General features: G+C 44.9%; 1 protein-coding gene across 2 annotated transcripts in view; it reads left to right on the top strand.

The window, feature by feature from the left end:
• ADAM11 (ADAM metallopeptidase domain 11) overlaps positions 1 to 24,326 on the top strand; it is a 69,365-nt gene that overhangs the window by 106 nt on the left and 44,933 nt on the right. The window contains exons 2-3 of one of the 2 annotated variants that reach the window (XM_054993007.1): positions 1,372 to 1,583; positions 21,535 to 21,611. In XM_054993007.1, coding sequence (XP_054848982.1) covers positions 1,372 to 1,583; positions 21,535 to 21,611 — 289 coding nt within the window. Of the gene's footprint in view, positions 1 to 1,365; positions 1,584 to 21,534; positions 21,612 to 24,326 lie in introns of both variants that reach the window. The other variant, XM_054993006.1, reaches the window with a different exon arrangement.

Genomic DNA, 24,326 nt, shown 5'->3' with positions numbered 1-24,326 from the left:
GTGAGGGGTGCCTCTCTTGGCCTCGAACCCCTAAGTTTGCTCCCCCCCCACTTTGTTTCACGCGGGGCAACATCTGGGGTGGAGAGCTGGGCACAAGCAGGAAAGAGCTGGCATGGCATAAGGAGTAGGTCTCCCCAGGGCGAGCAGGGAGCGCCCTACCCACAAGAATGCACGGTTACTCCACCTTGCCTTTCTGAATGGGGCTCTAGGGAGGAGAGCTGGGGTTTATGGATGGTAAACAGCCCTCTGCTTTGCAGACCCCCCACCCACCCTTGCCAAGCACAGGTTTCTACACCACCTCAGTGGGGACTGCAGTCTTTTCTGCTGCATCGACACATTTTTCTGCAGTTCCTCCCAGCCCCAAGGTGGAGATGGTTGAGCAACAGCTGGAGGGGGGGGGGCTGCAAGCTCTGAGCTCTGAAGGGGTGGGGGTGGGGTGCCCCTGCCGGGAGAGGACAGGACTGTCTGCCTGTGGCGCCAGAGCACCAGAGGCCAATATTTTTGGAGGGGATGTGGGTTTGAAAAGGCTATGAATGAATTTGCTATGGGCTACTGAAATGCTTGTGATTAAGCCAGGAATATTTTTGAATAGTCTCAAGAATATCTTCAGTCCAGAATGACTTATGCTAGGACTCAGCTTCTCATGACAAAAGATGAACAGGTCCTGGAGCTTGCACAGAATACGTTATCATCGCCATTGTGCAGGCCCTGCGTACCCTCTCCAGGACTGTACAAAGGGGCTTCCAGGTCAGGGGTAGTGAGCTCTAGAAAGACTTGAGCCCCGGGGCCTCTTATTTTTAGTTATTAACTAAGTCATTGATCCAGAAAAGGAAGGCACATGCCCATTGCAAAAGGATTTGTCTCTTGGAAATGGGATGGGGGAACTCTCATGAAGGTTGCTGAGGCTCTTGAGGGGTGTGTGTGTGTGTGTTTGAGTGCTCCCTGCCTAAGGGGTTGGACCCTCTCCCTTATGCCTTCTGGATGCAGGTATTCCCGTTGTGTACTAAATTCCTTTTCTGATATCCATGGCCAGGGCTTTTTTTCTGGGAAAAGAGGTGGTGGAACTCAGTGGGTTGCCCTCAGAGAAAATGGTCACATGGCTGGTGGCCCCGCCCCCTGATCTCCAGACAGAGGGGAGTTGAGATTGCCCTCCGCACCTTGTGCAGAGGGCAATCTAAATTCCCCTCTGTCTGGAGATCAGGGGGCGGGGCCACCAGCCATGTGGCCATTTTCAAGAGGTTCCGGAACTCCGTTCCCCCATGTTCCCCCTGAAAAAAAGCCCTGTCCATGGCATAATTTGACCCAGAATGAAGTTCGTTTTTTCCTTTTCCGTACTGTGCTGTGATTACTGATCTTCTTTCCTAGGAGCAGGTTTCGTTAAGGCGGATTTGGAACCTGGGGATTTGCAGAGGCGGATCTCGAACACCAGCTGGCATGAAAGATGGGGTGCTTTGGAAATCACCTACCCTGCCAGGCTAGTAGGACAAAGTTCTGGGGGAGAGATCCAGAAGCATCAGTTGGACACAAGGGTGCGAAAAGAACCTGGTGGCAAAGGAGGAGGAGGCGGAAAAGGAGAAAGTCCTGTAAGTGACCCCCGCTGGTTCTTGTTTCACTCTTTCTTTCTTTTTTCCACTCCTGGGCATTGTGCCTAAGCTCTCAGCATTCTCTCAGTGTAGGGGGGGAGGCTAGACTTCCAGCTCTTCCAGGAAGCCAGGTGGCATGCACACATGCCCATAACAGTTGTGTGGTAAGGGCTCCTTCCAACTTTTTAATAGGATGCTGTCATTCAATGACACAGCAGAGCTGGCGTGCCTGTTGGACAGCTGGGGTGTTTGCCTGGAAAATTCTCAAAGTTCTGAGTATCTCCATCTTGGCTGGCATCCCTCCTTAGTGCTCTGGGGGGGGGGGCATCAGTTTCCCCCACTAGAATGGTGAAGAGGAAAAAAGTTAGAATGTCCTGATAGCCCAGAGGACATGTGCACTCCCAGGAGATTAGGAAATGGATCCCCATCCAGCTATACTATACTTTCTGCACCCTGTACCTGCATGGCACAAGCAACATGGTCCTCCTGGACAGGTAACTGATCTACACAGGTGACCCCTTGGCTAGTAAGAGGAAATGGGAGGTTAGGGAGGGGTAAGCAGTTGTGCAGGATCCTGCCCATGAGGGTTCCAAGGAAAGGAGGGCTCAGAAGTGTGGCGACTGTGTTGGAACAATGCTGTATTTAAGGAAGCTGTTTGTATTGCAGCCCTGATGACTTCTGCGCTTTGAACAGGAGGAGACCCCCCCCCCCAATTTGAATCTTGAATGCTTCTTTCCACCTTGAAATCTGGTCTCTTGGATTTTCTTTTCTCCAAGTCTCATAAAGAATTCCTTGCAAGATTCTTCCTGTCCCCATATTAATTTTTAAGATGACCTTTACTAAACCTGACTTGCCAGAAAGCAGGATTCTAAGGTTTTGCAAGAGATCCTTACAAGACTTTAGCTCTTTTGCTGGCATAGATAAGTAGAATGAAATCTATAGCAGAATTTAAATTTGCAGCAAACTAATAAAGATTCACACCATTCTGCCATTTGTCTTTAAAACATGGTGACATGAATCACTGGCTTGCTGTGCTGGCTTGCTCTACAGCATGTTTGGAATCAATACTTAGGTCAAAACATCTGCCTTGGTTTTCCAGGGAATGGTGGGGAGTGGAACATTTTGGGGCGGGGGTTGATGTGCTTGTGAAGGTTCTTAACTGATTACTAGAGAGACGAAGGACCAGTCTGAGACTCAGGGGTGGCTCATCAAATGGGGTTCAGCAGATAGCACAGTCAAATGGAAGAAGCCACAGAAATGCAGATGAGCTTTTCACAATGTCAGGGCTGAATGGCCCTCTTCAAAGGTCCCTTTCAGTCATGCTCTTTCTGTCTTTCTGCTGCCTCTCTGCTTGCTTTCCCTGCTGCCCGTTCACTGTCTTCTTCTCTTTCCGGTCCCTCTGTAGTTCTTTATCCACACATTGTCTGCTCCTGTTCAGTGTTTGCTCAGGTTAGGGGGGTCAGCATTATATGTGGCCACTCCAAGGTCAAGACTTGCTTTTAATCCCAGCGTGCCTTCAGTCTCCTCCCCTCCGTTTTTTGTCCATCTTTTCATTTTTCTTTCTCTCTCAAGGAATCTCCTGGCTGGTGCAGTCTCCATCACCACCAGTTGTAGGCTGCAAACCATCAGTTCGATATAACTGGTGGAGTTGGGGTAGGGGGCACAAAGAAAGGCTAGAGTCGGTTTTATTTGAAGGACAATTGCTGTTCAGCTATGGGAAAGCTAGTTTAGATTGCCTCTCAGAGCTGTGCACTTTCAGTGGCAGTATTTGATCAGTTTTATGCTCATGATAGCCATTAGGCTCATACTGCAAGCTTCCCCAATGTGCCAAGCAGAGAGTTCCACTGGTTCACCATATGGACTGTCCTTGTACCATTGCATACTTTGAATACTGCTGTTTTGATAGTGGCATGTTTCATGAATGGGTTGATTTGTATAGTGCTGAAGGTGGCAGAGCGTTGATTTGATTTTTTGTTTGTTTATTTATTTATAGTCTCACCTTTCTCACTGAAATCCAAAAGGCATTACATGTTGCAATTGAATACGGCATAACCAATACCTAGGACATTCACTGAACAAAATACAATATGATCAACAGTTAGAACGTTCAATGAAAAGAGATACAATAGGGTATGGGAGTAAAAAAATTGTAACTAGCATAATGAAACTTTTCTAATGTGGTAGGAGAAAGTGCTTTAATATGCTGTGGTCTTTTCTGCATTTCAGAGCTAAGTTAAACGTTCCCTGGGCTGATAGATGTTCCCTGTAAACTTTCTTACCTGTCTCTGTTGCTCCATGTTCTTGGATTCTCTTCTAACTTGGATAATCCAGGTCTTCTTGCGATATACAACTTAACTCGCGGCAACTATATGCAGTAATGGCAACTGGCTTTAGAATAGCAGATCAGACAAAATCGTGAAGGACAAATGTATCTATCAATAGCTATTAGCCATGGTAGTTTCTCGGAGCGTCCAAATTCAGAGGCAGGTAAGATGCTATGAAAAAACATTAGGTGACAGCTGTTCTCACCATGCCCTACTGAGAGCTTCCCAAGATGGGATCGAGGTGATTCTTATCAGGGCTTTTTTTCTGGGGAAAGAGGTGGCGGAACTCAGTGGGTTGCCCTTGGAGAAAATGTTCACATAGCCAGTGGCCCTGCCCCCTGATCTCCAGACAGAGGGGAGTTTAGATTGCCCTCCGCGCCGCTCAGCAGCGCGGAGGGCAATCTAAACTCCCCTCTGTCTGGAGATCAGGGGGTGGGGCCACCAGCCATGTGACTATTTTCAAGAGGTTCTGGAACTCCGTTCCACCGCATTCCTGCTGAAAAAAAGCCCTGATTCTTATAGATCTCTTAGTGTGCGAAGCTGTGTATTTCACTGATAAATTTGGGGTTATTTTGGCGGGGGGTTGTTTTGTAAGCAGAAGATTTCATTGTACCAAATACTCCCATGAAATACACTTGAGAAATACAAGTTATTCTCATGAAGAATAAAAAGATGTTAATCAATGAAAAATCATTGGGGCCAGGAAGCAGCTTCACACAGGTTCTCACATTGCAGAGGTGCATAAGCCCACCCCGCATCACCAAAGCTGTGTCTTCATCTTGGTTGCTCTCCAGATTTCAAATGTAAGCAAAATGTTCTTTCCACTCCACCTTTGGGTCTCCTCATGTTGCACTTGTCTCTTTCAATGGAAGCTGTTCCAAAACTCTTTGTCAGGTTATTAATACCTGGGGCTGCCAAGCCTCTGGCCTTTAGAGTGAGTTCTGGAGTATATTTTTGCTTAGCCATCCTGGAGCAATAAAAAGATCTAGTGGGAGTTATTTTCTGGGAGGAAAAGGCACTAGAGATCCCTGGCCAGCAAGATTCCCTGTTTTATTTCTCCTCCCTCTGACATGGCAGCCACCCAGAAGAGCTGCCCGAAGAATCAGCCCCTTGGAAGCTGGAGGTCTGGCCAGTCCTCTGAGGAGAAAGAGGGGTACAGGCTGTGCCATACCTGACAGAAGAATGCCTGGGCCCCATTCCCCATGCAAAGAGGCACTCAAAGGAAGGCAAGGGGTTGTTGACCAGACAGAGCATCTTTGGACGGGAAGGCGATATCCTCCCTGAAGACAAGACATCCCATGGTCTCTTCTTATAGCCAAAGGCCAAATGAGATTTGAAATTCAGGAGGTCTGCAAATGGATCTCCTGGCAGACTCCCCAATTAAGACTGGGACCACAGTGCTGAGGGAGCCAGATTTGGCACCGCCCTCACAGTGCCATTTTCCCTACCTCAGTCTCCTCTCGCTGTTGATATTTTCCCAGTGGGAGAAGTCATACAGGTATACCCTCCCATGCACCTCGGCCTGAATCTGATCTGGGCCCTCTGATGGCCGTTGCAAACTTCTTAATAAAAAAAGTAGAGATCTGACAATGGATCTCATTGTGCCCTTACACTCAAAGAGAGTAAGAAATGCCCTCTATGGAGCCTTCTCTTTGCCTTTCGTTATTCCAGGCATGCCTAGCAGAAACTGGGCTGGTTCAAGGTAGACAATGTTTTATCTCTGATCAGGGCTGTAAGTTTAGCCATCTCTGCTAACTCCATCATTTTCACAATCCAGTCCTCGATTGAAGGCAATACTGTACTTTTCCATTTTTGCGTATATAAAAGCCTGGCCGCCATGGTCATATGTAGAAATAAGATACCATGTTTATTTTTCAACTGTTTATCCATTAGTCCCAGCAAAAAGGCTTCTGGTTTAAATTTTATATTAATGTTCAATACTTTTTGTATTACCATATGAATTTGTGACCAAATTTTTTTTGCTTTAGGGCACGTCCACCAAAGATGATAAAATGTTCCTTCATGTTGCTCACATTTCCAACATTTGTTTGACACACTTTTACTCATTTTTGCTCATTTATCAGGAGTGATATATCACCAATACATCATTTATAAAAATTTTCTTTAACTCAAAGTGAATTTGAGTCCCTTTACCCACGTATTTTCCCACAGGTCCATTTGTTTATTATGCCCAAATTTTTTAGCCCATTTTACCATACAGTCTTTCACCTAGTCTTCTTCCATTTCAAATTTCAACAAAAGTTTGTACATTTTGGAAAAAACATGTTCATCATTTGTACAAAGCTCTTTTTCAAACTCTGTCTTTTTGTAATCGAAGCCCCATAATGTTTTATCTGATTTATTTATTTATTTTATTCCATTTATTCAACTTATGACCCACCCTTCCCGCAAGCGGGCTCAGGGCGGCTTCCAACAAATATACTGTTAAAATACAATAAAAACCTATTCACATATTAATAAAAATCTATTAACAATTAAACCTTTCTAGAAGTTGGGCATAGAAAAACCATTAACATTTATAACCTTTAGCTATTAAATCTTCCCTTGTCTTCAATTTACAGTCTCCTTGTGAGAATTCTAGTAAGTCTCCATGTCAACCATCCCTGTTTAGTAGTCATTTCGCCTCTATAAAACGCTTCCTGTGTTGAAATCCAAAGCGGGGTCTTCTGTGATAATCTCAGTTTGTATTTATTCCAAATTCTTAAGATGGCTCTCCTAATATAATGATTTTTGAAGTCTATGTTGACCATTACTTTATCATACCACAAATAAGCCTGTCATCCAAATCTCATGTCATGATGACCTTCCAATGTCAAGAGCCTCTCATTTCTCGCATCCATTCCTTCATCTACATTAGACCTGTGGCAGCATAATTGGTGTGCTCACATTACTCCTGATGCAGAAACATGGCAGAATTGCTTACCCCAGCAGAGGCCATTTGAGAGGCAACCAGGCCAGAACACAGTGGGCATCCTATACTTGAGAAGGGTGGTATAGGCTTATGGGGCCTTATTTTTTTTCCCTTATGTTACAGTAGTACTCAACCAATACACTAGTTTTTGGGGCCTAGTCAGGGACAAACCATTACCTCATCATACCCCGCCTAATGGCAAGCTACTCAATCCTATAAGCAGAGGTGGCCAAGGCATTTTGGTTCCTGAGGCATAAAATCCAGAAGATTTGTTCCTGCTTCACTAAAAATATTAAGTAACCAAAAAAAGTGTCCCCAAACCCTACCCTTAAGGCTCCTACCTAGAGTGCCTTTGGGGGGGGCGGGTTTGACCCTGACATTGATTTTGTCATGCATGTTTCCTCCTTACTGCCTTGGTGTATTTGATGAGGAAAGTCTGAAATGGACTGTAAGGACCTAAGAGAAATACTCTCCAACCTGGATAGCCCAGGTTGGGCTGAGCTCGTCATATTTCAAAAGCTAATTAGGGGCAATGCTGGTTAATACTTAGATGGCCAGTGGGGAAGACCAGGGCTGAGTCGTGATGCAGAAGGAGGCAGTGGCAAACAACCTCTGTTAGTCTCTTGCCTTAAAAACCACTGCAGGGGTCACCATAAGTCAGCTGTGGCTTGACAGCTCTTTACAAGGGCAACCCTACTGGATCAGACCAAAGGCCCAAACCAAAACAAGTATCCAGGCCAGTATCTAAGCGATCTCTAAGTTATTTTATTTCTTCAATAATACCAGCAATGAGAATTACCTTTAATTCAAGAGAGATTCCTCTGGCTTGTAAAATATTGTCTCTGTCCTTAGTACTTGAAGAATTTTGTACCAGAAGATGGCCATCAAAAGGCATAAAAATAAATTGAAGTACTTTTTCTGTTATTTTACTTTACACACTTTGTGTGTCAAATTTAACTCTAAAGCACGTTCCAGTGCTTCTAGGGTACCTAGAAGATGCTTTGTCAGTAGACGGGCAGCAGGCACATGTGCACCCACTGGGTATCTGGCTGAGAGTGGAGTGAGCAGTGATTCCTGCCTGTTACAATCTTCCACCTCACAGAGCTAACACTGAAAAACCCATAAAGTTGCTGAACATAACGAAAAAAAGCTAATGTTTCAGTACAGGCTGCAACAGCATTAACCCCTCCAAGACTAAGTGAATGGGAACCACAAGGAGAGCTTACCGCAAGTTCATCTGGGGACGTAATGCTGACCTGAATGCCTTTTATCTTCTCTGACATGTTAGAGCCATTATCAAATCCTTGAGTTCTACAGTCATTCAGAGGAATATTATGATGCTTCAAGCTGCGCATTAGCATTTCCGCTATCTTCTCTCCTTTTTAAAGTTCAAAGTTGATAAACTCAAGAAAACTTTCTTTAATGTTGTTCCACCACCTTGTGGTAAATGACAAATCACAGTATTAACACATGTTGTTCATGTTTAGAGGCATTGGAAATGGCATCACACATGAGAGAATAATAAATGGCCTTTTGTTTTTCTGCTAGTATGGCCTTCTTCACATTCTTGCCATATAATGAGAGCCTGTGTGGTGTAGCAGCTAGAGAGACAGACTGGGATTTGGATGACCCAAGTTCAATTCCCTGCTCTGTCACGAACTCTCAGTCAAACCTTCCTCACAGAATTTGTTGTGAGGAATAAATGGAGGAGAGGAGAATGATGTAAGCCACTTTGGGTGCCCACTCGGGAGAAAGGCAAAGTATAAATTAAGTAAAAATTTTTTTAAAAAAACCAATAAACTCATTCTAACACTTCTACAACAGATAATGAGCCTGTCCTTTCAGTGTTCAGCTCTCCACTTGCTTCTGTTTGACTTTAGTCAAATGGTCACAAGGGATGTTGTCATAATAAGGTATAATCTGAGATTCCAGGAAAGTTACCATTATGTGGGTCACCTATCAGATTATTATCTCCTTGAAATGCTAAACCTCTTGAAGCAAGGAATAAGGTAACAGCCAACAATCTCCTATATTTCTTTCTATCTTGTAGCTTCTGTTATTCATTGTTGAATCTCACTGTCTGCTCCATGTCTTCATGACAGTGACTGCCCTAATTGCTTCCATTGGCAGTAACAAGATTTATGTTCTATGCTCTTTTCATGTTCAGAAAGTTTAGTGTATTGTTTATGCCACTTTTTCACAATTGGTGATACCCTTCCTTTTTTGCCGGCATACCATGTTGTTTATACCTCCCTTCAGGAAATAGCTGACATGGAAAACAATACAATACATATTTGGTAGCACTCCAAACAAGCCATTCTCTTGGTGTCTTTTGTCTCCTCTGTTGGAAGTCTTGCAGTTCTGAAGAAATTCAGGAAAATTATGCCCATCAACATCTTTTGGCATTGACCTTGCTAGTTCCGCAGTTCTTCAAAGTCAGCTAGAACAATTTTTTGACTGATGGAATCTGTAATATTTTCAGGCCAGAAGCCTGGGTCTTTGAAAATAAGAGAATCAGATAGTGCAGGACTATTCATTCTTTCCTGCTTTTTGTAAACCTTCTGAATGTGGTGGTGGTGGTGCTGACGATCTTCAGGTTTTACAACGGAGTGACATGATGCATGTCCTGACAGCTTTTCTTTGTTATCAGTTGCCAGTGCCACAGACTGAGTCTCTATATTGAGATAATTTTCATCTTGGTTTTGTACATCTGCTTCCCCCGATACCTTACTGTTGCCTGACTGCAGAAAGGCCTCATCTGATTTGGAATACTGTAGGATAGATTGGCGTCGTTTAGCTTCTTTTTGTTCCCTTTCTTTTACCTCCTTACATTTTCTGGCTGCCTGATTTGTTTTTATAGTAGAGTCACCAAGCTCCGGGTCATGGCTGGAGTTCTCCAAGAATTGAAACTGATCTCCAGACCATAGAGATCACTTCCCTTGGAGAAAATGGCTGCACTGGAGGCTGGACTCTAGAGCATTATACCCCATTGAGGTCCCTCCCCTGCCCAAACCTCTGCCTTTCCAGGAGCCACCCCTGAAATCTCCAGGAATTTCCCAATTTGGAGTTGGCAACTCTAATTAATAGCCACCATGAGACATAGAAGCCAGAAGCATGTGTGTTTGTGAGTGAATTAGATACTTGTTCATATATATTTTGGGCCTGCAGATCCTACTAGAAGCAGCAGCAATATTTCCTCCCACTTTCTTATGGTGCTTTGCTTTGCCCTTCCCACCATGTGTCATTCCCTCCTACCTACGCCAAAAGCAGAGTTGGGACTGTTAGTTCTTGATATGCCAGATCCAGGAGGCCCAGCAGTTCAGCATGTTGTTTGTGATTGCTACTCTAACACAGCATCTGATTGGCTCTAGCAAATCTCCCAAGATCTGGACAATAAATATAAGGGGAAAAAGTTTCCACGTTATCTACTTAGTAGAGGTCTTAAGCCTCTGCCTGACAGCTGCAGTCAAATGGCTGAAAGCAAACAAATTGAGACTGAACCCAGACAAGATGGAAGTGATGCTGCCTGGGAAGGCAGAGATATTAAAGGACATTGTGCTCCCCACTTTGATGTCAATCAGTTGACTCTCACAGACTCGCAGTTAAAAGCCTAGAGTTATTCTGAATCCAGCACAGTTGCTAGAGAAGTAAGTTAATGTAGCTGCAAACATGCCTTGTCTAAGTTCAGTTTAGCCTGGAAAATAGCCCCCCTACTTTGACATAGCCGACCTGGCTACCGGGATTCACACCACAGTAACATTGAGATTAGACTACTGCAATGCACTCTACATAGTTCTTGCCTCAAAGTCAACGCTCAGACTCCAGTTGGTGTAAAATGCCACAGCTCCGTTATCAGGAGCTAGATGAAGCATGCGTATTGCTCCCATTCTGCAGTCCCTCCATTGGCTTCCCAACAGTTACAGGGCTCAATTCACGGTACTGGCTTACTAAATCCTTCATGGCCCTAGTCCCTCATATCTCCAGGGCCCCCTCTCTCCCTATGTTCAACCACAGCAGCTTCACTCATCTAAGCAGGCCCTTCTGCAAGTGCCACCCTATACATAGGCAAACTCAACAGCTGCCATACACAGGTCTCCCCAGGGGTGAAAGCAGGGGATGGGGAGTTTATGGGGTAAGTATAGTGGGCTGACACTCAACTTGCATGTATCCTATGGGAATGATGTCATTCCCAGCATGATGTGGAAGTGATGGGTCACACCTGGGGTCAAATTGATCCTAAATACTAAATTGGAGGCCAATTTTTAAAAATACCCACCCCACCCCCCAATTTAGTATTTGGGATTGGTCAGATCCCCGGTGCGACCCAGTGTTTTTGCATCACTCCAGGAATGACGTCATTCCCAGCACGATGCAGGATGTTCCGGAACGCATGGGAGCACACTTCACCCCCCACTGCTGCTTTCCGGCATCTCCCCCCCCCCACCAGCCAGGAGTGCAGAGGCTGGGGGCAGGGACTGACAAACCTACATGCATTCTCTGTGGTAGCCCCTACCTTATGGAATGGCTTGCTGAAAGGGGTCAAGGAAAGCTCCCATTCTCCTGGTTTCTTGCAAACTGTGCACAACTCAGTTATTCAGTTGAGCTTTTTGCACAGGTAATAGGACTAGGCTGTAAGGAAATGGTTCAGAGAGATGCACTGGAAAGGGATAGGGACTGTATACTATACTACTCTGTATCAGATCTCTGCTTGTTTCCAACTTTCTGCAATCCTTTATTGTATTTTTTATTGACTATCCCAGCTGTTGATCATATTGACCTACTCTGTGTAATCTGCCTTGAGTTTCACCGAGAAACACAGACTATAAATAAGTAAATAAATATCTATAAGTATCCTCAGACCTGATCCGACAGTTTATCCTCAGATTTTCCCTCGTGGTAATGGGAATTGCAGCCTGTGCTTGGCCCCTCTGGACCCCATTAAATCATATCCTTTTACCCCCATGCGGGGGTCTTGCCCACCCCAGCCACTTGTGACAGAGAATCTCATAAATTAAATTATCTGTGTCAGTGGACCAATAATTTCTTTACGGACAGAGCTATTTTTCTGGCTGAACCCCTAAAGTGCAGTGCTGCAGAAGGACACCGATTCACTGAGCGAGCTCAGCTGTCTTCCAGTTGTCCATAGTACGGAAGGTGACTGGCTGGCATCTCCTCCTGGGCTGACACTGGCTTGGCTGGAGTCAGGACAAGTCCTACTGGGGGAGGAATGTACCTTTCTTTGAGGTGACAAAAGGCCTTGGATGAATTCTCCCTGTTTTTATACTGGCATATTTTTCATGGTATGCCTGAGTTTTGTGTTAAAGTATCTGTACCCAAATGCAAACAAATCTGCAACAGATCACCTTTTATAAAAACAGGTTTCTAGTCCTCATGACTTCAGAGAATAACTTAAGCAGTGCGGACAGTGCCTGCAGAAAGCCAGAGAAAGTGCTAAGGAGGCCGGTGGTCTGCAAAACATCATGTCCCTTTGAAATTAATAGCAGAAGCAAAATTATGCATCAGATATGAGAGAGGTGTTATTATTTTCTGGGGCAGAACTTGAGCAGGCAAGGATGTATTTGCATGTTACCTGGGCTTGGATTTCAGTGGCACATGCTTGTCTACAGCCTTCTCAGGGCAGTGCTGGGACTTGAACCTTGCCTTCCCAGTTCTTGCCCAACTCTCTGTCCTGCAGTCTGTATGGCTTTTCCAAAAAGGGGCTGTGCCTCTGACGAAGGCATGGCAGGAGGCTGTGCCATGCCTTATCCCTAACTGCTGAGCCACATCAGTTCCTCTATAAAGAGCTCAGCAGTCCTCCTGATAAAAGCACTTTGTTGAAAGATGTATACAATGCAGTTTGAAGCGTTTATTTGGTGCAGATATTGACTTGGACTGCTTTTGTCTCAGGACATTGAGCGCTGGAAACTCTCTGCTCACAGGAGACTATCGCCCATCCATCCCACATACAACCTGCATCCACTCCTTGTTGCATATTGTGCTATTGCAATCATTGGCCACTGGATTGCCCTGACCACACGATTGCTACAGCACAACAAGAGCTCCCTCAGTGTTTTTTCTCCCTGGTGTTCCAAGGCTTCCATCTCTATAGACGCTTCCAGCCCACACGTCCCTCCTCCCCCTCCCAAGCCCCCTTAATGGATGCCATTAAAATCTGTCCTCAGAGTTTGAGAGTGTTAAGCTAGATTAAATGGGAGGCGTGCAGAAGACCTCATCCATAATGAATAAGATAATCACTCAGCGGTGGTGGGAGCAAAGGTAGAATTGCTGTTCTGCTAGCTGGGGGGGGGGCGGGGGAAGGGAAGGATGGCAGTCCACCTGAGCCGGTGCAACACACAGCTGCCTGCATGAAGTAGGAATCCAAATCTTCAGGTTCTCTTTTGAGATTACCATTCTCTCCCTGCCTGGTAGTTGCCTATCCAAAACTAAATGCTTGCATTATATAAGAGAGGCAGGGAAAGCCACGTTCTGTTCAAATTCCCAGTTGTGCCCAGTGCCATATGGGTGTAGGAAATACTCCGTTGTCCTGATTAAGTCCTGCAGCACCTTCTAGCAGAGATGGTTGAGGAGGGACAGGGAGTTGACCTTGTGCATAGGAAACAGGGTGCCTCTGAGCACGTACCGATTAACCACAAACCAGCCTTTGTGCCTTGGGGATTGGCACACAGGGCTTTTGGAGCCAAAAGGGAGTAGCTTCTAGATAGGCTTGAATCAATCATACCTGTCTTTTAAACTCCATTAAGAAATGCATATTTGTGCAAGCAAGAGGACAGGCAGCATTGTTCTTTTTGACATGCTTTATGTTGTATTGGATGTTTGAAAGTTTTTGCTTGGTTTCGTTTTTGCATTTTGCAAAGAATCTTAAAAAATGTTTGGGGGCAGAAGTAGGTATCGGGATATGCCTTGGACTGCTTTAGATCATTCCTCATGGAACAGACTCAGAAGGTTGCTGTGGGAGACCAACTATCTTCAGTGTGGAAACTATCTTATGGGCTTCCACAGGGTGCAATTTTATCCCCCATGTTATTCAACCTATATTCAACCTTAGCCTTTAGGAAAAATCATTGTAGCTTCGGAACTGGGTGTATCAATATTCGAATGACAGCACTATATCTTGCTATCCAAATCCCCTGATGATGCAATAGAGGTCTTAAGCCGCTGCCTGACAGCAGCAATCTCGTGGCCAAAAACGTACAAACTGAAACTGAATCCAGACAGGACAGACATGATGCTGGTTGGGAAGGTGGAGATATTGAAGGACATTGTGTTCCTTGCTTTCGATGGGGCTCAGTTGACCACGATAGTTAAAAGCCTTGGGGTTATATTGGCTATAACATTGCTACTAGAGAAGCAAGTAAATGCCGCTTCAAAAAAATGCTGTCTTCAAACCCGGTGCCTTCTTCAAATTCCATCTCAAGTCTCAGTGAGAAAGGCAGACTATAAATAATGTAAATAAATAAAATAAAGGTAGGGGGCATAGGAGAAGCAGTGGAAATTTTGAGGACGGAGGCTATAGCTGGTGGCCCTGAAGTAGTGCTGCATTGCATACAGAAAATTTACCACATATCAAGAAAGACTTTGGTTGGCCATGTCTGTGTATGCCTTAATCAGGGCTATGAACTTTGTTTTTTGTTTTAACTTGAAAATTAGATACTCAAAGGATTCCCTAATTTTGCATGTACTGTATTGGCAGAAGATGAGCAGCCCTGGACACGGTTCTCATTTTAAAGAAGAACCAGGGTCTATAGACCGAAGCCCTTGCTTTCGATTTTTTTCAAATTTTGTACAGAGTACCAGGAGACAAAACGGCTTGGTTACGAGTCACATACTAGTCCTGTTTACTCACTGGGTTATCCTAAACACTATATTATGATATGCTTGTATAGGCTAAAATTAGTTGAGACTGATTTTTAAAAGCAACTAACAGAGCATAGGTTGTATGAAGGCCCTTTTCATCAAGCTGACCAGGTGCAAAGGGGTCTAGAGCTGCTGTGTTGTTTAATAAGAGAGAATTCAACAACTACAGCTTTCCTTCCCTTGCATGGCAAATTGAATTTGCTGAAATACACACAGCAACGCAAGTCACAGAAGCCTTCATCTCATTTGCATCTGGTCAGCCCAAACTTTCATCCCAGAATAAAAACAAGAGCCCTCCAAATGTAGTTTGTGTAAAGAAATCTCTCTCTGGTTGCTTCGATGTTTTGCTCTGTCAGTCAAAGAGAGGGGGGCTTTTGGGGACGGGGGAACATCTACGCTATGTCATCCTTTCATTGTCCACCACATCCCATTGTTTCCTGTTTGTTATTCCCTGACCTGGTTTGGTATGATCTTTTTGGAAACATTTCAATTAAAGCATGTTTGTGTGCCGTGGGGATGGGAAGCTGTGAGTTTTTGTAATTCCTGCCCACATCAGCACCTTTTCCCTTGTATCAGCCCTCCCGCTATGGCCACTATTGGTCTCTGCCACAGTAGGGCAATTTGGGGGCTTTTAAAAAGCAAGTGGCAATTGACATACTGCTATAGCATTATATTAAATCTTTCTGCTAGTTCCTCTGAATTTCCAGTTTTCATTTTTTTAAAAAAAAAGTATCTAGCCCTTTCTATTGATATGCCTTTCCCCTTATTTTCCTGCAATGAAAATATCATGTAAATTCTGGACATTCAGCGGACCTAGCAGATAGATAATGTTATAATGCTATAGCAATATGTTAATTGCCATTTTTAGATGCCCTCCAGTGGTGTGGGATGTGGGTGTGGCAACAGTGGGAGCTGAGGCAAGGAAAGGGTGGATGCTGTGTTGCCACTGTGAATGCCCCTATATTTGCAGTGACAATGAAAACTACATGGAGTATTGTTCCCATGTGGAAACAGCTGCAATGTCTGAGCAGATCTACACTATAGTACACTTGTAACAATTTCATACTACTGTAATGGCGCATATCACCCACTTATCCCCAAGTCCTGGCAATAGTACTTTTCATGAGTGAGCACTGAGAATTCTCTGTTAGACATCTGTAGATCTTCTCAAAGGACTGCATTTCTCAAAGTTCCCTGGGAGGAAAAAAAGAAGTGATTGAAGGATCCTACTCTTTGCAGCTTTTAAAAAATAGCTTTATTTTATGCATGTCTGGGATGAGAGGACCCATCTCATGCATATGACAGCTCATGCTAGAATAAAAGTGTGTTAATCTTTAAAGTGCGACAAGATTCCTTTTCCTGTTTCATTTCTCCTCTGCCTCATTTTAGCCCTCCTCCACCTGTAAGCAGATTGGAAATTGGAGCAATCCAGCAAACATCAGACCGTGTATGGTATAGTGGTTAGAGTGCTGGATTAGGTTCTGGGAGACCCAGGTTTGAATCCTTACTCTGCTACGGAAGCTCGCTGGGTGACTGTGGGCCAGTAACACACTCTCAGCTTAACCTACCTCAAAAGGTTATTATGAGGATAAAATGCAGGAGAGAAAAATGATGTAAGCTGCTTTGGGTCCCCAAGGAGTAGAAAGGTGTAGTATAAATGAAATAAATGAATGCAGCCACCAAAGAGAGAGTTAAAAACCAGTGCCTTGTCTTTGGAATGCATTCAGCTCCAGTTCCCAGGCAGTATCCCCTCCAGTCTTGCTTAATTTCACCTTGTGAAGCTCTTAAACAGTGAAATCATCTCATCCGTCTTTTGGATTGCAGCTAAATCTATATCGAGCTCTTGATGTCTCTCCCTGGAAATCTTGTTTTTCAGCCCTTGAAATGTTCTTGTAACTCCACTCTAAATTGTCTCTTCTTCCTCCCTACCTAAAGGAGAAAGAGAGCAGGCAGCAGAGAAACCAGAACTGGATCCAGCTTTTGAGTAACCTTCATAATTAAACCCCAGCCTCCTCCTCATTATAGTACAGCCAAGAATTGCATTAGCCCATTTTGCTGCAGTAGCATCTGCACCAGGGCCAGCACCAGGAGCTTTTAGCCTGCTGCCTACCCTTCCAGGTTTCCTCCAGGCACTCTGCTTCTGATTCCTCTTCCCGCTCAATTGTCTAGTATCCAGCCTTCCTGCCAATAGCATACAGCCTCTCCCTAGATCTTATTGATTTACTTGCAATTTGTCTGTGCCTCCCTTGCCCCAATGTGGGATTCAATGCATTAAAACCCATTTAGAATTTAAAACCACCAATCCAGAAACTGAAGAGGAGCTTACAGCGGGGTCAGGAACAGTGCAATAGCCAGCATGGCACAGGGCGGGCAAGAATAGAAAAAAGAAGAAAGTTACATTGCAGAATGTACAGCAGATAGATCAGAACTTGCACAGAAGGCACCAGGCCGATCTTCCTCAGGATGGAGTTTCATGACTGAAGTGCAACTACTGGAGAAGCCCTTTCCCTCTCAGTGGTGGTAGAAAGTGCCATCAACTCATGGCTGACTGCCTGTGCTCTCCAAACAAGAGACTCAGAGCCAAGCTACAAGTGACGCCTTACACAGGTTGGACACTTGTCAGCTTACCTCAAGTTTTGATGGGAAATGTAGGCATCCTGGTTTTACAGCTTGGCTCTCCATTACAGCTGCAAGACCAGGATGCCTACATTTCCCATCAAAACTTGAGGGAAGCTGACAAGTGTCCAACCTGTGTAAGGCGTCACGTGTAGCTTGACTCTAACAGAAGTGGTTTGCCATTGCCTGCCTCTGTAACCCTGGTCTCCTTTGGAGGTCTCAAACAAGGGGGCATTTGGAGGAGGTCCTCTGAAAATCCTCTTAGCACAATGGTACGGATGAAGCAGTCCTTCAGGCTCATACCAGTGCTATATAAGGTTATTCTCTCAGCCAAACTGCTATTACATTTTCCTGACAGAAAGTATAAATTTTAAATGATGGGACTTGGATCCTGAAAAACATATGCAATAATTGTATTGGCATTAAATTCTGGACTGACAAGAGAAAGTCCTTCACAAGGCATATCATTAACTGAAATTCATCAGCATGTGATGTTAATGTCTGCTCATTGAGAAGGCTTAAAACAAGGATTAGACAAGTTGATAGAGGACAGATTTGTCAGCCGAATTAGCCATGATAGCAAATTGGAATCTCCATGTTCAGAAGCAGTATATCTCTGAGTACCAGATGCTCGGGACAAACAGTGGGCTCCATGCGCATTCTGTGATCCTCAGAAGGCATTGGTTGGAAACGGAATGCTGGGATATGTAGACCTTTTGGTTTAATCTGGTCAGGCAACTTTAAGGACTTACGAAGTGGGATATGAATATGTATGTCTTTATCTCCTGATAGTAATTTCCCCAGACATTACAGTTTGCATTTTAGAGGGATACACATTCACACACAAACACGGAGTTAATTTTTTTTGAAGAGTATATTTAGAATCCGAAACACACAGAGGTATGTGGAGATGGTGGGTTGCATTTAGCAGGTGAGGAAAAGGCACTTTGTATATTCTCAGGAGTATTTTTTACTTCGTGCATTCTTACCCTGAGTTTTGGTTGCTGGGAACTCTGTCTTAGAAGAACTTGTGGTGGCTACCCTTCTAAGATGTCCTAAAGTTTAGGATACATCTGCATTTAGAGTAAATGAAACACATAAGTTGTGCATGTGGATGAGGGAGCGGAACTCGGCACTTCCTCCTCCCCAGTCATCTTATATCCTCTGGTTTGTTGATCGATTCCAGTGTTTTCTTGCAACCTGCTCTAATCCTAGAATTCACTCATTCAATCAGGACCTTTAATGGCATAATAATCCTGGAATTCAGGCAGGTTGAGAGAAAAATGAGGCAACCAGCTAAGCAAGGCTGGGACACAAAAGCAGGGTTTAGTTTCCATTTACTCTGGCCGTTTCCACACTGCTCACCGGCCACGGAACATTGCGCCGAGGTCCGCAATGTTCTGCAGTGCGCTGTTCCGTGGCCAGTAAGCAGTGTGGAAACGGCCTCTGTTTTGTTTAAAAATAAGCTCCCCCATCAAGGATCCTGAGAAAAGAGGGGAAATACACGCCTGTATTCTCTGTGCCCACTTTGCAAATGAGAATATGGATAGCCTATGAAACAGGGACCCTTCCCCCTACCTCCCTGAAATTTGGGAAGGAGGATCCCTTGGATGAAGCGTACAGCTCATGAAAATTGCATCCCAGTTGGGTCGGGGAAGGTTATGGGGGACTTGATTTCTCATTGAAACCAATGGACAAAGAGAAAACATTAAAAATGAATGAAACCAAAAACAAACTGCACTTTTTCCGGTGCACAGCCCTAATGTTTTCCTCAGCAGCAGCTTCATAAGAGGGTTTTTTTTTAATATTGGGAAAACAGCGCAAGGGAGAGAACAGGGCTAACTTCCCTCCCAGCAGCTTTTTAAAAATTTTTAAAACCCTCAAGTCATGGATCTCTCCCTGTCTCTTGTCTAGTTTGACTATAATTAGTCTTTTTTTTTACATGAAATAGAACAAAAATATAATCAGGTAGTGTGAAGATAACCAGGTAAGACTTAAAAAGAAATAATAACTAGCATACTGAATATACTATGAAAATGTGTTTAATTGTATGTGCTAAAGAGTACAAAAATTATAGGAAAAAGTACATATATATATACACACTAGATCATTAAAATAATATCAAACCAAACACATAAAAGATCTTTCACCCTCAAATCAGGCTTGGATTTGGATTTCAGGCTGTAATTTCCATCAATCATTCTTACCTAAGAAGTTTTACTGTGACTATGATACTGAAACCATGATGTTTAAAGACTCTATGAAGCCAAAGACAGGCCAACACTGTTGAAGGGGAAGGCATCAGCAACAGACTGCTGACAAACACCCAAAGTTCTGAGGGGAAGGTAGAAGGTTGATTTGTCCGAGACCAACCTCATACAAGGCTAAACAAAAGGAGAGCTGCATTCTCAGAAGACTACTTTTTTCTTAACAGAAAAGAGGCACTGTGAAATCCAGAAACTTGCAGCATTTTTAAATGACTTTGGACACGTTAACTGCGAACCGCAGTGTCAATTCACATGTGGCAGAAAATATTATTACACGGAAACACATATTATGAATTCTTGAACACCATGGTATAGGCCTAGATGGCTCTGCTGTCCAGTCTCTGTGAGTGCCATCTACCTCTCTTCCTTCAACCCCCATCTCAAGACCTTCCAGTCTAAAATCTTTGGGTTAACCTCCTTCCCCCCATCCTTAGTTGAAATGAAGGATAAGTACTTGTAATTGTTGGGGGGGGGCGCTAGAAAAAACAAACAGCATGCTATCAACACCTTCTCCAGGATCTGTCTTGAAAGCAGGTGGCAAAAACTCGACTGATGCAGCTACCTCTTTGCAATATACATGAAGTTGTACATAAACAGGAGTTGGTTAAATTGGATCACTCATTATTCAATTCTTAAAAACAGTAAGTCAGATGCATGCCCATGAGAAGCCACACAGTGATACAGGTAGGCCAGACATATGCAAAAAACCTAGATGCCTAAAGAGCTGGACCTGCAGCAAGAATTTGGGTTGCATTGTGGTAGAAGACAGGAAGCAGGTTTCTCCTGTTATCTGCCTTCCAGAAAATCTCTCTGGCTCCTATGTAAGATTTTGCATACATCACTGGAAATGATACCATCTCTCTAATTCTGCATTTTCATTGGTGTGTGTATGTCTGTTAACTCTTGCAGCTGGTCAATGGCAGTGCCAACTCACACACACACACACGTTGTTCTGTTTCCCAGCTGCTCCCAAGACCCAGATGCCCAACCTGTGTTCCACATCGGTGTGTTTGACAGATGGGGCATTTGTACTTACCTGCTCTTCCACTCTGTCCCCCTATATTAATCAACTCCATTGTTACACAGCTGGCCTAGAATTTCAGCTAGTAGTGCCTGTCCCCTGCCAAGGCTGCTCTGCTTAGATCATTGCCCAGACCAGCTTGGCCATGGGGCTGGCATGCTCCCAGGAAACCAGTGTTGCCAAGGGGTTCCCATTACTTCTTTTCTAAAATTAGAGGTACCAAGGCGCCACATGGCCTGGAAGTCATGCCCTCTGTTCATGGTTCACTTTTTTTTCAGCATGGCAGGAGTGGCATTGTGTGTCTCTTGGGGGTGTACAGAAGTCATGCTGCATGCATTTAAACATGCATTTTCGAGAGTAGGTGGCTAGTCTGGATTAATTAATCCAGAATATAAAGGAGGTTGTGAACAAATACTGTGTATGTTTTGTGTGTAATGTATTAGTGTTCAGCACCATCTGTGTGTAAGACACTTGAGAGCTGCTGTAGCATAGTGGTTCTGTGGTTGGGCTGTGAATCAGCACTCTGCTGGTTTGAATCTCACTACTGCCATGAGTTTAATAGGTGGCCACTCCTCTCAGCACTAGCTGAGGATAATAATAACACTGACTTTGTCCACTGCTCTGAGTGGGGCATTAATTTGTCTAGAAGAGCGGTATACAAGCACTATTGTTGTGATTGTTATTGACAGGACTGTTACAGGAAATATAGGTCTCTTTCCCAAAGAGATTACAGTGTAATTGATGGGGGAGCTGAGGGGAGGGCTGTGAGAGGCTCAGATGAGAAGGGTGAAATGTACACAAAGGCATTAGTTTGTAGAGAAAACCAATGCCAGGGATGATTTCTCCTTCACACTCAACCAAATGTCCCTGAATGGATCCCCCCTGACCCTCCTCTGTCTGTCTTTGTCCTCTGCAGGTGATGCACTTGGCCCAAGTGACTTTCCTCATCCATGCCTTTGGATCCACCTTCACCCTGGACCTTGAACTCAACCAGTAGGTATTCGGGATGTGTGTGGTCCTTTAAGCTGAGATGTGGGAGCATCACTGGGAAAGGAGGGTTCGGCATTGGCTGGGCAGAACCCCACAACTCTGTGGCATTATATATAAATGGAGGTCTGTAGATCCATCCCAGCCAGATGGAGAGAAGGCCTGGAGCTGCAGGTGTGCAGAGCTCTTGGAGGACTGTGCACCACTTCAGCATCCAGGTGGGAGGATGGCAGGACCCTCCATATTTAAAAACACATGTGGAAACGTGTGTATTGCATTACAGAGAAGATAGGGCTGGCCCAAGGGATTTGGGGTACCCTCACCAACTGGCTTTGCTGCCCCCCATCCTTGCACCATAGGGACCCCCCCCCCCAACACACCACATTCACTGGGGCCTTGGATGTGGCTTGGATGTTGGGAACAGGTTGGGAGATAAAAGTAATGGGCGAAAGAGCCCCACTTCCTGGCCCACCCATCGCCCTGCCACCCTACAGAGGGGGGAGGGAAGAAAAGGGCCCATCCCTGAAGGAGGGAGGGAGGGAGGGAAGAAGCAGGTTTGCTGCAGGAGGCAGCACCTCAAGCTGCCACTTGCTATGGCAGACCCCAAGGCTACAGGCAGGCGTGGGGGGGGGGTATAAGTCTGGTATTGGTACCCTTCCATTTCTGGCATCCGAGGGCCAAGCTAGAAGTGATGAATTGCACTTGAGTGGCAAGTGAACAGACTCACATGTATTCCTCGAGTGACCGAGTGGAGTGCAAGTAGAGTGCAAATGAACAGGGAGGAATACATGTGAGTCTGTTCACTTGCCATTCAAGTGTAATTTGTCACTTCTAGCTTGGCCCCTAGGCAATTGCCTAGGTGTGCCTAATGAATGGGCCAGCCCTGAGATAAGACTATAGACATGTTTTTCTTCGCCCACTAGTTTCCATGTGCAGGGAACGTCTTTTAGGTGGAACATTCGGAGAAAGTCCCAGGTTCAGTCTCTGGTCTCTCAGGCTGACTTGCAAGTCAATTTGGCACCAGGTCTAGGAAAGGCACGTCTGACCAAGACCTTGGAGAACAGCAGCCAATCAAAGTACATGGTGCTGGGGTGGAGGGACCAATGGTAGAAGACAGGTTTCATGCAGCATTTTCCCCTCCAGCAGTCTGACATAGGACAGTCCAGGAGGAGTTCCATGTCACCATGCTCAGCCTGTGGCTTGGCTCTTAGTCTGGAATGCCCCCCCCCCCCTTTTTAGTGCCAGAAGGACTTCGAGATCTCTTTCGTAAACTAGCTTTACTATCCAGGAAAGGGAGCTTTGATGCTCCCTGTAAACACCGAATGAGGGGCAAAACAAGGACAGCTGAATTGCAAGGAAAGGGACCACAAGTTGGTGAAGTGAATATCCTAGTTTCATTATGCAATCTTTGATGTGGCCACCATTAGACTGTTATATTTGGTTGTGGTTTTCCCATCTCAAATTGGTTATGAAACAGACAGAAAAGATGCAGAGGAGGGAAACTGAAATGATCACAGGGTAGAGAGAGTGACTAGAGACTCTCTCTCTTCTCTCTCTCTCTCTCTCTCTCTCTCTCTCTCACACACACACACACACACACACACACACACACACACACACACACACGATTCAGGACAGATGTAAGAAAGCCCTGCTTTGCACAATGAAACGTAAACTTACAGAATTTGTTGCCACAAGTTGTAGGGGTGGCTGCCAAATGAGAGGCTTTTAAAAAAGGTTTGGGGGAGTAGATAAATTCCACACAGGTAGTTTCCTGACAGGCTCCTGAACCCTTTTTCTACATTAAAAAAGCAGGCGCACAGTTTCTCTATTTGAATTGGGGCTGCTGCATGAGGTTTTCCCATTAACCTCTGTGGGGCTGTTTCAGATCAGGTCAGCGGTTCTGGGGGATGCTTACCCCACCCCCCTTCACTGTGATGCTAAGTTGAATTGGAATCCCAGGAACTGTTTTTGTTTTTATTTTTGTTTTGTAACAGAAAAGAATTGGGTACTTGTGCATAGAGCTTGTAGCTGCACCTCAAGTTTTGGCCCTGAGGAGCAAATCCTGGCATAAACTGTAGCACAGTGGTTAAGTGGTTCGGCTGCGAATCAGGGCCGTTTCCAGATGGCTTACCTTCTGCCGCTCCATGCCGCAACGTCGCGGCTTGTGCCGGGGAAAACGCGAAATATTGCGTTTTCTCGTGCGAGTTTTGCGCAATGTCGCACAAAACTCGCGCGATATTTCGCATTCGCCCCAGGATGAGCCGCGACGTTGCGGCATGGAGCGGCAGAAGGTAAGCCATCTGGAAACGGCCCAACACTCTACTGGTTCGAAGCCCACTACTGCCATGAGCTCAGTAGGTGGCCTTGGATAAGCCACTCCTCTCAACCCCAGCTCCCCAGCTGTATTGTGGGGATAATAATAACACTAACTTGTTCACCTCTCTGGGCGAGGCACTAATCTGTCTAGAAGAGCGGTGTATAAGCACAGTTATTATTATTATAAACTATGTGAGACAGTGTTGTCAGAGTCATACCTGCAAAACTCCCAGGCATTCATAAGTTTCTCACTGCCGTTCTCAGATGAGAAAAGAAAATTCAGGGGTCAGATGGATTTTGATTCGATGCTGCCGATTAATTCTGATGCTGAAGTCTGAGCTTTGAGAATGAATAATAGAAGTGAGAGTGCCTCTGAGCAAACACAGAATACTTCACTCTCCT

This window comes from Eublepharis macularius, chromosome 12 (assembly GCF_028583425.1).
Source record: "Eublepharis macularius isolate TG4126 chromosome 12, MPM_Emac_v1.0, whole genome shotgun sequence".
Lineage (NCBI taxonomy): Eukaryota > Metazoa > Chordata > Lepidosauria > Squamata > Eublepharidae > Eublepharis > Eublepharis macularius.
This window is presented reverse-complemented; position numbering and strand designations above follow the sequence as displayed.